This window comes from Colletotrichum spaethianum (genome assembly GCF_022836535.1).
Source record: "Colletotrichum spaethianum MAFF 239500 DNA, contig09, whole genome shotgun sequence".
Taxonomy (NCBI): Eukaryota; Fungi; Ascomycota; class Sordariomycetes; order Glomerellales; family Glomerellaceae; genus Colletotrichum; species Colletotrichum spaethianum.
In genome coordinates, this window is record NW_026054779.1 from 938,566 (window position 1) to 948,510 (window position 9,945).

The 9,945-nt window shown below is 55.4% G+C and overlaps 5 protein-coding genes across 5 annotated transcripts; 3 read left to right on the forward strand and 2 right to left on the reverse strand.

Moving 5' to 3' along the window:
• Positions 1–1,121: 1,121 nt before the first annotated feature.
• On the forward strand, positions 1,122–2,984 carry ColSpa_04460 (putative efflux pump gsfJ; the record flags this gene model as incomplete). Its single annotated transcript, XM_049270672.1, has 3 exons — positions 1,122–1,388; positions 1,460–2,603; positions 2,674–2,984. The coding sequence occupies 3 exons, from the start codon at positions 1,122–1,124 to the stop codon at positions 2,982–2,984; spliced, it is 1,722 nt and encodes a 573-aa protein (XP_049126629.1).
• A 244-nt stretch (positions 2,985–3,228) lies between these two features.
• ColSpa_04461 (uncharacterized protein) lies at positions 3,229–3,672 on the reverse strand (the record flags this gene model as incomplete). The annotated part of the gene is made up of 1 exon (XM_049270673.1): positions 3,229–3,672. One exon carries the CDS (start codon positions 3,670–3,672, stop codon positions 3,229–3,231), a length of 444 nt encoding a protein of 147 aa, XP_049126630.1.
• Positions 3,673–4,815: 1,143 nt separating this feature from the next.
• On the forward strand, positions 4,816–5,481 carry ColSpa_04462 (glycosyltransferase sdnJ; the record flags this gene model as incomplete). The annotated part of the gene is made up of 1 exon (XM_049270674.1): positions 4,816–5,481. The coding sequence occupies one exon, from the start codon at positions 4,816–4,818 to the stop codon at positions 5,479–5,481; it is 666 nt and encodes a 221-aa protein (XP_049126631.1).
• A 61-nt stretch (positions 5,482–5,542) lies between these two features.
• On the forward strand, positions 5,543–6,534 carry ColSpa_04463 (glycosyltransferase sdnJ; the record flags this gene model as incomplete). Its single annotated transcript, XM_049270675.1, has 2 exons — positions 5,543–6,168; positions 6,258–6,534. The coding sequence occupies 2 exons, from the start codon at positions 5,543–5,545 to the stop codon at positions 6,532–6,534; spliced, it is 903 nt and encodes a 300-aa protein (XP_049126632.1).
• A 1,371-nt stretch (positions 6,535–7,905) lies between these two features.
• On the reverse strand, positions 7,906–9,945 carry ColSpa_04464 (uncharacterized protein; the record flags this gene model as incomplete). The annotated part of the gene is made up of 1 exon (XM_049270676.1): positions 7,906–9,945. One exon carries the CDS (start codon positions 9,943–9,945, stop codon positions 7,906–7,908), a length of 2,040 nt encoding a protein of 679 aa, XP_049126633.1.

Here is a 9,945-nt window from a genome sequence, read left to right on the forward strand (position 1 = left end):
TCTGGCCCTGGCGAATATCTCTCCATATCTTACTACCGCGCTGGCTTGGCTTTTGCTGGTCAACCTCAGCCAGCACGAACGCCGCATCTTCAATTCCCGGCAATCCTTCTATGTTTGGACTTATTTAAGCGCGTTGTGACAAAAGTGGCAGGGGCTTGGTTTAGGAAAATTGCTGGACAATAAGGGGAAGAGTTGCGGTTGGGTGTAGACAAGGATGGGCTGGACTCTCGCTACATTACTATTTCCTGCCTTACTCTGTCAACGAAATAAATTAAAAATCGGCTATATTTTCAAGGTTCCCTGCTTAATTACTTTGCACAAGAGTCACCTCTCAATTCTCTAAAAGGACCTAGTTGCCTGCTTGCTCAACGCCGTCAATGAGTTGAACAACTGAGGTAACAGAAGTAAAGTTTGAGTTATAGGAACCATGAGATCAAGATTCTGACTTGGGATTCCCAAGGTTATAGTGTGCCTTTGGGGCCTGGGCTCTCTTTGGGGGAGGGTTTCGATCTCAGGAGCCCATTGTCTCCATCGTCTGCAGTGAGGCTTGATAGGCGTTAGGTAGATCGAAATCCTTTACCACTTGCCCACAGATCCGAATTCTACTTGAGCTACTCTACGTAAGGTGAATGACCTTCTTAGTTGAAATCTCAATGCATCACCTAGTTGTTGCTGTCCTTGACGTACCCTGTCTTACTCCTTGGAGGCCAGCAGGGCAAAAGCAACACTGTTTTCAGTCCGCGGCAGTTCACTTTGCGACAGAACAAATTGCCCATATTTTATCACTGTGCATCATATCTGCAGACATCCAATCGTATTGATTCGGTCTCATCATCGAGGTTCGCCGGCTTGTCATTGTCGCCATATCCCTGCAAGCCATCCCGCTATTCATCCCATTGTGGTCAAGTGGCTGTAGTGAGTAGGGATGAGTCGCGACGATTCATTTTCGGTCCGTGCGCTCATTTCCCCTTTGGGCAACAACCGCTCGACCACCTCGGGAGGCACAGTTCGTTAAATACTAGCTGCTCGAAACGACAAAATAGTCGGGTTACAATTAGACAACGTCGTCAAATCATACGATTCCCAACTCTAAACTAACAACTATCTCAGATTCGCGAGTCATGGACAATGACATGAGGACAACGGCCACGTCCTCCTTTGAGGGCGAAAAGAAGCGGGAGCCGGGAGCCGTCTCCGTGTCTGACCACACGTCTACAACTGATCTCCAACACCGCGACAACACAAACAAACCCGCCGAACTTGACACTGAGAAGATCGATCATGACTCGACGATCGACGGTGATACAACAATCTACCCGTCTGGATTTAAGCTGGCCGTCATCGTTCTCTCCCTCATCCTTGCGATTTTCCTCGCCTCCTTAGACATGGTTAGCCCTCCTTCTCTGGGTACCTATCCTTCGAAGAAAATATCATTTCTAACAGTATTTTCGAAAATCAGACAATCGTCGCGACGGCCATCCCCAAAATCACGGATGAATTCAAAGGCCTCTCCGATGTCTCATGGTATGGCTCCGCCTTCTTCCTCACGAACGGCGGCTTCCAATCCTCCTGGGGCAAGGCCTACAAGTACTTCCCCCTCAAGTATACCTTTCTCGCCGCCATCTTCGTCTTCGAACTCGGAAGCCTCGTTTGCGGCGTCGCACCCACCTCCACCGCCTTGATCATCGGCCGCGCCATCACCGGCATCGGCGCCGCTGGCATGGGAACTGGAGCTTACACCATCATCGCCTTCGTCGCCCCTCCGCGACAGAGGTCGATGTACCTTGGAATTGTCGGCGTTGCCTATGGTATCGCCTCAGCAGTAGGACCTCTGCTAGGAGGCGTCTTCGCCGACAAGGTTTCCTGGCGCTGGTGCTTCTACATCAACCTACCCATCGGTGGGCTGTCGGCGCTGATGATCTTCTTCTTCTTCCAAGCGCCGGATGCCACAAAGCCAACGGTCGTGTCATGGAGGGAGAGGCTTCTGCAAATGGACCTGCTTGGTGTCGCCATGATCATGGGCGCGCTTTTGTCATATGTCCTGGCCCTCCAGTACGCTGGTGTCAGTGCGGCATGGAACAGCAGCCTCGTCGTCGGCCTGCTGGTCGGTTTCGTCTTGATCCTGGTGGCCTTCGGCATCTGGGAATACTTCCAAGGCGAACGCGCCATGATCGTCCCTCGACTCTTCATCCAGCGTCCTATCGGAACAGCCTGTCTCTTCACGCTCTTCTTTAGCGGGTCGTGCTTCCTCGTCATCTACTACCTCCCAATCTACTTCCAGAGCGTCTTCAACGTTAGCCCTACCATGTCGGGAGTCAACAATCTCCCTCTCATCATCGCCATTTCCATCGCCATGATCTTGTCTGGCGCCTTCGTCAGTGCCACTGGTCTTGCTGCTCCCGTTATGCTTGCGAGTGCTGCCATTGCCATGATCGCATCTGGGTTACTGTATACCCTTGATGTCGACACCAGCACGGGCAGGTGGGTCGGTTACCAGATCCTCGGAGGCGTTGCCTGGGGTATGGCATGGCAGTTGCCCATCATTGTCGGCCAGGCTAGTGCTACCCCAAGCGACATCTCCACGGTCACGGCAATGATTCTTTGTAAGTCGACCGTCAAATTTCAAGGGCAACGTTGCCAAAATCGTCTGGACTTTGCTAACCCTCTTCGTAGTCTTCATGAACTTCGGCGGCACTACTTTCGTCTCCGCGGCTCAGGCAGCCTTCGTTAACACCATTCTCAACACCATCCCTTCATCCGCTCCAGCAGTCGACCCTACCACGGTTGTCGACACGGGTGCCACGCAGATTCGAGCGATGTTCCCGGTCGAGCAGGTGTCTGGTATCGTTTCAGCATACATGTCCGGCATCAAAGTCGCTTTTGCTATTTCCATTGGCGCAACCGGTCTCGCCTGCATCATAAGTCTGTTTTGTCGATGGAGGCGACTTAATCCCGATGCCGCGAAGGGCGGTGGTGCTGCATAAACGTACTGAGGCGTACTGATAATTCACTTTTGTTTGTACAATATTGTAATACTCTGCTTGGAACCACGCTTTTTATAGACTTGATACACATAGATGGCAGTGCCATTTTGAATTATGGTTCATGACATTATCTTGTATCGATACGGTTTCAAATATGTATCGTCTATCGCACCACTTATGTTCTGCTCCGAGCCCGTAAGCAGCCATTTACCAGTCCCGTCGGGTCCTCTCAACTCAACATCACCTAATCACCCCCCTCCTCAGGCTGCACATCCGGCTGCTTCGCCTCGCAATCCAGAAACCCTAGCTGATTCTCAGTCGTGTCGAACCACGACGACGCAATCATGCCGGGGTTGCACGAGACCCAACGCTGGAACCGCCACTGGAGATACCCGTCGGTCCCGCCGCAATACGTCTTGGTCAACAATTTGCAGCCGTCGAACTTGTTCAGGCCGGCCCAGAGGAAGTTGCACGTCTGGGGGATGTCCTTGACCCCGGAGACAGCGATCACATGGTGCGTGCCGAAGAACCCATAGGCTCTGGTTCTACAGACGGGGTGTTTGAAGTAGGGCCAGCCGGGGCGGGGCGAGCCGGCGATTTGAGCGTGGGGGTCCTTTGGGGGTACGCTGGAGACGGCGGCCGCGACAAGGGCCACCAGGACAACGTCGACGAGGGCGGTTAATCTCATTTTCTACTTTTGGTATTCTCCTCGTAGACGATGGTGATTATCATTGGTAATGGGTCGGTATGATTCGGTGGTGAGCTGCTGGCGAATGCGGAAAGGGAAATCAGAACTTCTAGAGCATTATTGGCTCTGTATAACAAGTTCGAATATCCAGAGAGGTTCTCACTGAACCACGGATCGATTGGCGACCATCCGAGGCCATGTTCGTCCCGATCCAGGGCATGTACGAAGTCTGACCATCCATATCGGCAATGCTGCTTTCACGCACGTCTACACTAGCTTTTACGCGTGCTTAGCGCAGAATAGTACAGTCAGGTAAGTTGATGAACACAATTGATGTCCATGCCAGAGAAGAAGTTAGTTTCGACTTGGCCAAATTGTCGGCCCACACCTGCTCAATCTTAGGCCGAGATACCGCAGAGCGTTTGGGCCGCAAAGGATTATGTTGATGTACAAATATGGCTTCGCTTACAGGCTTGAAGATGATAATGCATTAGGCCATTCTGGAAGCCCTGACGTAGTTCAGCGGAGACGATATGAAACCACCCACAATTGCAACATACATTTGGCATCTGCAAGTTCTAGGTGACATGGAAACAAACACCTTCCCAATGCAGAAAAGCACTTGGACGTCCAGAGATCGTATCCGCTGTCACTCAACCCCACCGTGATAATGCTCGCTTAGGCGCCAGGCCGTTTCCAATCAGGATAGATCATGTCACCATGTACATAGTAGGTAGCACGCGAAGTCAGCATGTCTCACCTCCCAGTCGATCAAATTCTCACTTGTGGTTAAACATGCAGCACGTCGTCGTAAATCTCTCGCTTAGGTCTCACGTAAGGGACCAGAGGCACAACATCTACGTCTTGCTGCAGCAGCCCGCCATCCGTCAACGTAGCCGAACCACACCGTATTATTCCCGATCTCCATTATCGCGCCAATGCCTTTGAATACGTGCTCACGGCGCACGTCAGTGGCTCTCTGTTTCACAACAAGTCGTGCTTCGTGATAAGGCTTGTAAGCATGAGCCGCCCTGCCTATGCCGCCGTTAAATACACCCATGCTCTACCCTCTACTCGGCCCAATGTCCGTCGCCTCGATTCCGATACGCCTTCATCTCGCCCGCCCATCTCGCAACCGGCAAAATGGCCTTTACCCCGGCGAAACGCGGATACATCTACTTCACGGCCCTCGTGGCCCTCTTCGCGGCCCTGATATCCCTCCGCCAGACCTCCACCACCAAGCCCGAACGCCCGCCCCCCGTCATCGGCAAGAACAACACCGTCCTTTTCGTCACGAACGTCGAGCACGGCCTCTCCAATGTCCACGTCGCCACGGCCTTCTCGCTCCTCGAGCGCCACCCGGAGATCACCGTCCACTACGCCTCCTGGCCCAAGATCCGGCCCAAGATCGAGCGCATCTCGGCGTACGCGCGCAAGCTCACGCCCCAGTCGCGCGGCGCCGTCTTCCACGAGCTGCCGCCGCCCAACTTCTTCGACGCCGCGGGCAGGACCTCGCTGAGCGTCATGCAGCCGCCCGGCCTCGAGGGGTTCAAGGCCATGAGCGAGGACTTGCTGTTGTTCGTCTCGCCCTGGACGGTGGAGGACCATGTCAAGATCCATGATGCCGTGCGAGACCTCATCAGGGACATTGATCCTGCGCTCGTTGTCCTTGATATGCTTCTTCGACCGGGAATGGACGCCACGAGGATTGACAACCGCTTACATGCCGTCTTGTCGCCCAACGTTCTGGTCGACGCCTTTGGTATCGAGCAGCCCTGGCTAAGCGGATTTTGGAAATACCCGGCGTGAGTCAAACCTCCTCTTCAGCTTCCTCGGTAGTCATGGCCCGACTAATACTACTTCCACCAGCATGGGCTCAGGTCACAGCTTCCCCGTCGCCTGGCGCGACATCCCCTCCAACATATACCAAACGGTCTCCTTTATCTGGTGCCTGCTCCACGACGAAAAGCTCAACGACAAGCGCAGGGCTCTCGCGAGCCGCGGCCTTAAGGACCCCATCGACTTCTCCAACGTTCACCAGCCCGGCGCGGGCGTCTTCATCACCCAGGACACGGCCGGCGTCTCGATCCCGATGGCCTACGTTCCGTCCAACGTTACTGCCACGGGGCCAATCGCCATGTCCGTCGGCTCGGCCGCGGAGCAGGACCCCGAGCTGGCGGCGTGGGTGGAGCGTGCGCCGACGGTCATGGTGAACCTGGGGAGCCTGATGGAGTACGACGCGGCCAGGGCGCGGCCCATGGCTGCGGCGCTCAAAATCATGTTGGAGCGGACGGGGGTCCAGGCTTTGTGGAAGCTGAACCGGGCCGAGGGCCTCAGAGACGAGGACTGGAGGCCGTTGGTAGAGGACTTTATCGCGAGCGACCGGTTGAGGGTCTCGAAGTGGTTGCCCGTGGACCCCGCGACCTTGCTCGAGACGGGGCACATTGTAGCTTCCGTTCACCATGGGGGTGCGAACTGTTACCACGAAGCCATCGCGTAAGTTTTATCGTTATTGCTCATACCATCCCCCCACCTTCAACCGCGACACGCCAAGTCCCAAGTTCCCGAGCTGACTGCGTCTCTAGAGCCGGCGTGCCGCACCTCATCCTGCCGGGCTGGCTCGACCTCTACAACTACGCCGCGCGCGTGGAGGAGATCGAAGTTGGCATCTGGGGCAACAAGAAGACAGCCCCTGGATTCTCGGTCGACGAGCTTAGCAGCGCCTTTCTGAAGCTGGTCGACGGAGGGCCGGCTAGCGTCTTGATGAGGGAGAATGCAAAGAAGATCAGCAGAACGCTGGCTCGCCCAGGCCGCGACGTCGCTGCCGATGAGATTGCTAGACTTGCGGCATGGGGCCACTGAGAGGCGGTACGTTGGGCTGTCAAAAGCCGACGGGCTATTGTTTTGTGATCATTTGATGACTGGGTTAGAGTGATGAGCATGTGTAATCACCACTGTCGGCACCGCCCATTATATTCAGACCTATACGCAGATGACGGGGAAGACCAAAAGTCACTAAAAACTTTTGTCGAGGCTTGCGGAACCCCTGGATGCATCTTCGGCTAGACGTACATAGCTGTGGTTCAAACTTAAAGCACTAGGTAGTGGGCCACTGAGTATCATGATGATTTGGTGTTGGCTGTTCTTCGTACAGCAACATCTAGGTCTCAACGATGGTTTCTATGAAGAACTTGGCGAATGCCGAGCAAATTAACGCAAGCCCGACTTGTATGGAAGCATGGCCTATCCAAGTCATTCGCGGACGTTGGATGTCAGCTTCCAACGCTTGTCCTTTGCTCGTTCCCAACTTTTGCACAACACTCTGCGGCATCATCAAGGGCAAGCAAGCAGGTCTCACGGGTGAAAATGAAAAAAAGTGTTTAAATGCCAAAGGATCTGAACCCGAGCCTCCTTCACCATAACAGCTGCGCCCGCATCCACATCCCGAGTTATCTCCCAGTCCCAGTCGAACCCCTCTTTTCCTACTTGTCTCACCTTCCCTTGTGTCTTTTGGATCGCCGTCTAGAGACATTGCGGCTTCATCATTCAAACCACCAGGAGCTAGGCTGCCCTTCACTAGTTGTCACATCGTGGCAGGTCTCATGAAGCAAGGCGATCGCACATGCATGGCAGAGCGGACAGTGCGAATGCAGTCAGGATTGCACGGGTCTTGCCGACCTTGCCGCCAGCAACGTTTCACAAGCACACCTAGGACTGGATATCTGACAGGGTTGCAATCGCAGTCGCTTGATTTGACGAAGTAGCAGAAGCCCACTGCTTACTGACTCCTGGCAGGACTCGTCTACACTCTGTCTCTTTAATATCGGGGTTCCCACGTCTAGAACTCTGCACCCCTTTCTCGGCGCGCCCCACAATGTCACCGAGGCCCGATTCCATCTGTCCTTAAGTGCGTCTCTCCACCTGTTTAAACCCCACGGGCATCGTCTAGAATGCAAATATGCAGACCCCTTGCTGGTTCTAGACTTTAAACTCCGCGTATCTTTGTTCCGTATCAAAACACCCAAAGCATCTATGCCGGTTGCTGCCAAAGATCACTCTCCCAAGCGGAGTGACTATCCGGAACGCCTTATCAAAACAACCTGCCCGCCCATGTCGCGAAATCACCCAATATGCTCTTCTGCTCGGCCCAACCATGCTGTGTTGCTTAATGATTTCCATGTGTCCAATGACGCAATGATAGTGAGTGTGTCGTTGTAGTTTTGCACCATTCGTTTATATAGCCCAGCTGCCTCGTCTTTCTCGAACGCCCCACGCAAGAGGGTCGAGACTGTCTAGATCTGGGTGTTGCCGTGCCCATTCGAAGATGTACGCCTTCAGAGCCTTCCATCTAGGGCACCTCTTCTCCTCCGCCATCTCAGCTTCGGCTGGCTCCATCAGATGGCCACTCGCCATCTGCTTGACATCGTCCACCTCCAGCTCCTCAATGCTCATGTGCGAAATCTTGGAAAGTTCTTCGTCGAAAGAACGTGCCATGGCGGGGTATCCTAGCGAAAGGTAGTTGTATACCTGTGTGATAAAGGTGTCGTCGAACTCGCTCGCGATCTTTTCTTCCAAGGCCTTTTCGCGCCTAAGGCGTTCGTCGAGACCAACGAGCATGTGAAGACCCTTGGCCTCGCCAGATCGGACACGGTGCTCAACCGTACCAGGGGTGAGGGTGGCGGACGAATAGTGAGACCCAGGCTCATCCGTCACAGACCCCTTGCTGAATGCTGCAGCAAAAGGATCGGCAGATGTGGTGGGGGGAAGTGGCGTATGCAGCATTCTGGGCCCGTGGAGGTGGGATGGTACAATGGCCTGATCGCTCTCGCTGTTTCGGAAGCAGTAGCCCCTCCACAAGCCGGCTTCTCCCGTACAATCCCTGTTCCTCTCTTCGGCGGTCGGGACCTCTGAGAAAGGGTGATCCGGCTCGAGCTTTGTCTGTTTCGGCGAGGGACACTTTCGGAAGACGAGGTCCTTGCCCAGCATCGGCGGCGAGGCGGCCTTGCGCATCTTGCGGAACTCGCTGGTCTCAGGAGGAAGTCCGAAATTGCCAAATGGTCTACCGAAACCGCCCCCACCGGCCTTTCGGAAACCCGTCTCGGGGACGATCTGCGCAGGTGCGGCAATGGGGACCTCGGCCGGCTTGCTCACTGCAGCAGGTGGGATGTAAGGCATCGCGGCCTCACTGATTGGCTTAGTGGCCGGCTCTGGCAGGGGGAGCTCTGACCGGCGAGCTTCGTCGGTGATGACGGGGGCGGGGGCAATCAACGGCATGAGCGATTCGCCAATCGGTTCCAATGGACCCTTTGGGAGACTGGTGTCGGTTGTGTGGTTTCTCTTGTTGGTCAACCACATGGCATCGGGGGGCCCATCAAGCTCCATCTTGTCAAGCTCTGAATCGTTGTGGACATCTTCATCGTCGTCGTCAAAGACCGGAGCGTGCTCGCCCCTGGCGACAGCCAGCGTCTCGGCATGTTTCTGCATGTGTTTCTGCCAGTATCCCACTTCCGACGACTTGCGGCGGGGGCCGTGGGCGTGACGGGCACGCGGCTTGGACTCGGAGCCGGTTGCTTGGGGCGAAACGCTCTCGGGAGTGCTATCGTCTCCCGAGCTCTCCCTGAAGTAGAAATGGGCGGCACCTCCCTCACGCGGACGACTGTTGGGGAACGCAGCGAGGGCTGCCTCCTGCATCTGCCTCTCGGCCTCCATGGCGGCCCATTCCAACATGTAGATGCCGGCATTCTCGTCCTCCGACTCCCTCCTTGCGCCCTTGGGCTGTCGTTGGATTTGCTGGGAAGAGGGCGACGAGGTGCCATCGTTCGGCTTCCGCCTCGACTTGTTGCGTTGGAGGTAGATGTGGTTCGTGTAGGGTGTGATGTCGGTCTTGTCGGTTGGTCGCGTGGCGGGCCCGGCGTCTCCTTCTCTTCGTGCGCGTCTAGAGCTCTCGATAAGCTGAGGGGCAAAGCGGCGCCGGGGTGGCTGTGATTGTTGCAGATTGTGTAATTGTGGTGGTGGTGGCTGTTGTTGTTGTGGTGCCGGGGGCGGCGGGGGCAGCTGCATTTGCTGCTCGAAGGGATTGGGAGAGGGGGTTCGCGGGGTATGTTCGGGGGTAGGCTCGGGAGCCGGACCTGGCTGGTGATGTTGCTGTTGGTTTTGCGTCTGCTGCGCTTGCGCCGATTGCTGAGGTTGCAGAGGGGCCTTTCGGACAGACTCAAATGTGGTCTCGATGGGAACGGGAGCGAACCGCCTCCGCGGCTCGGTGGATTGAGCCAT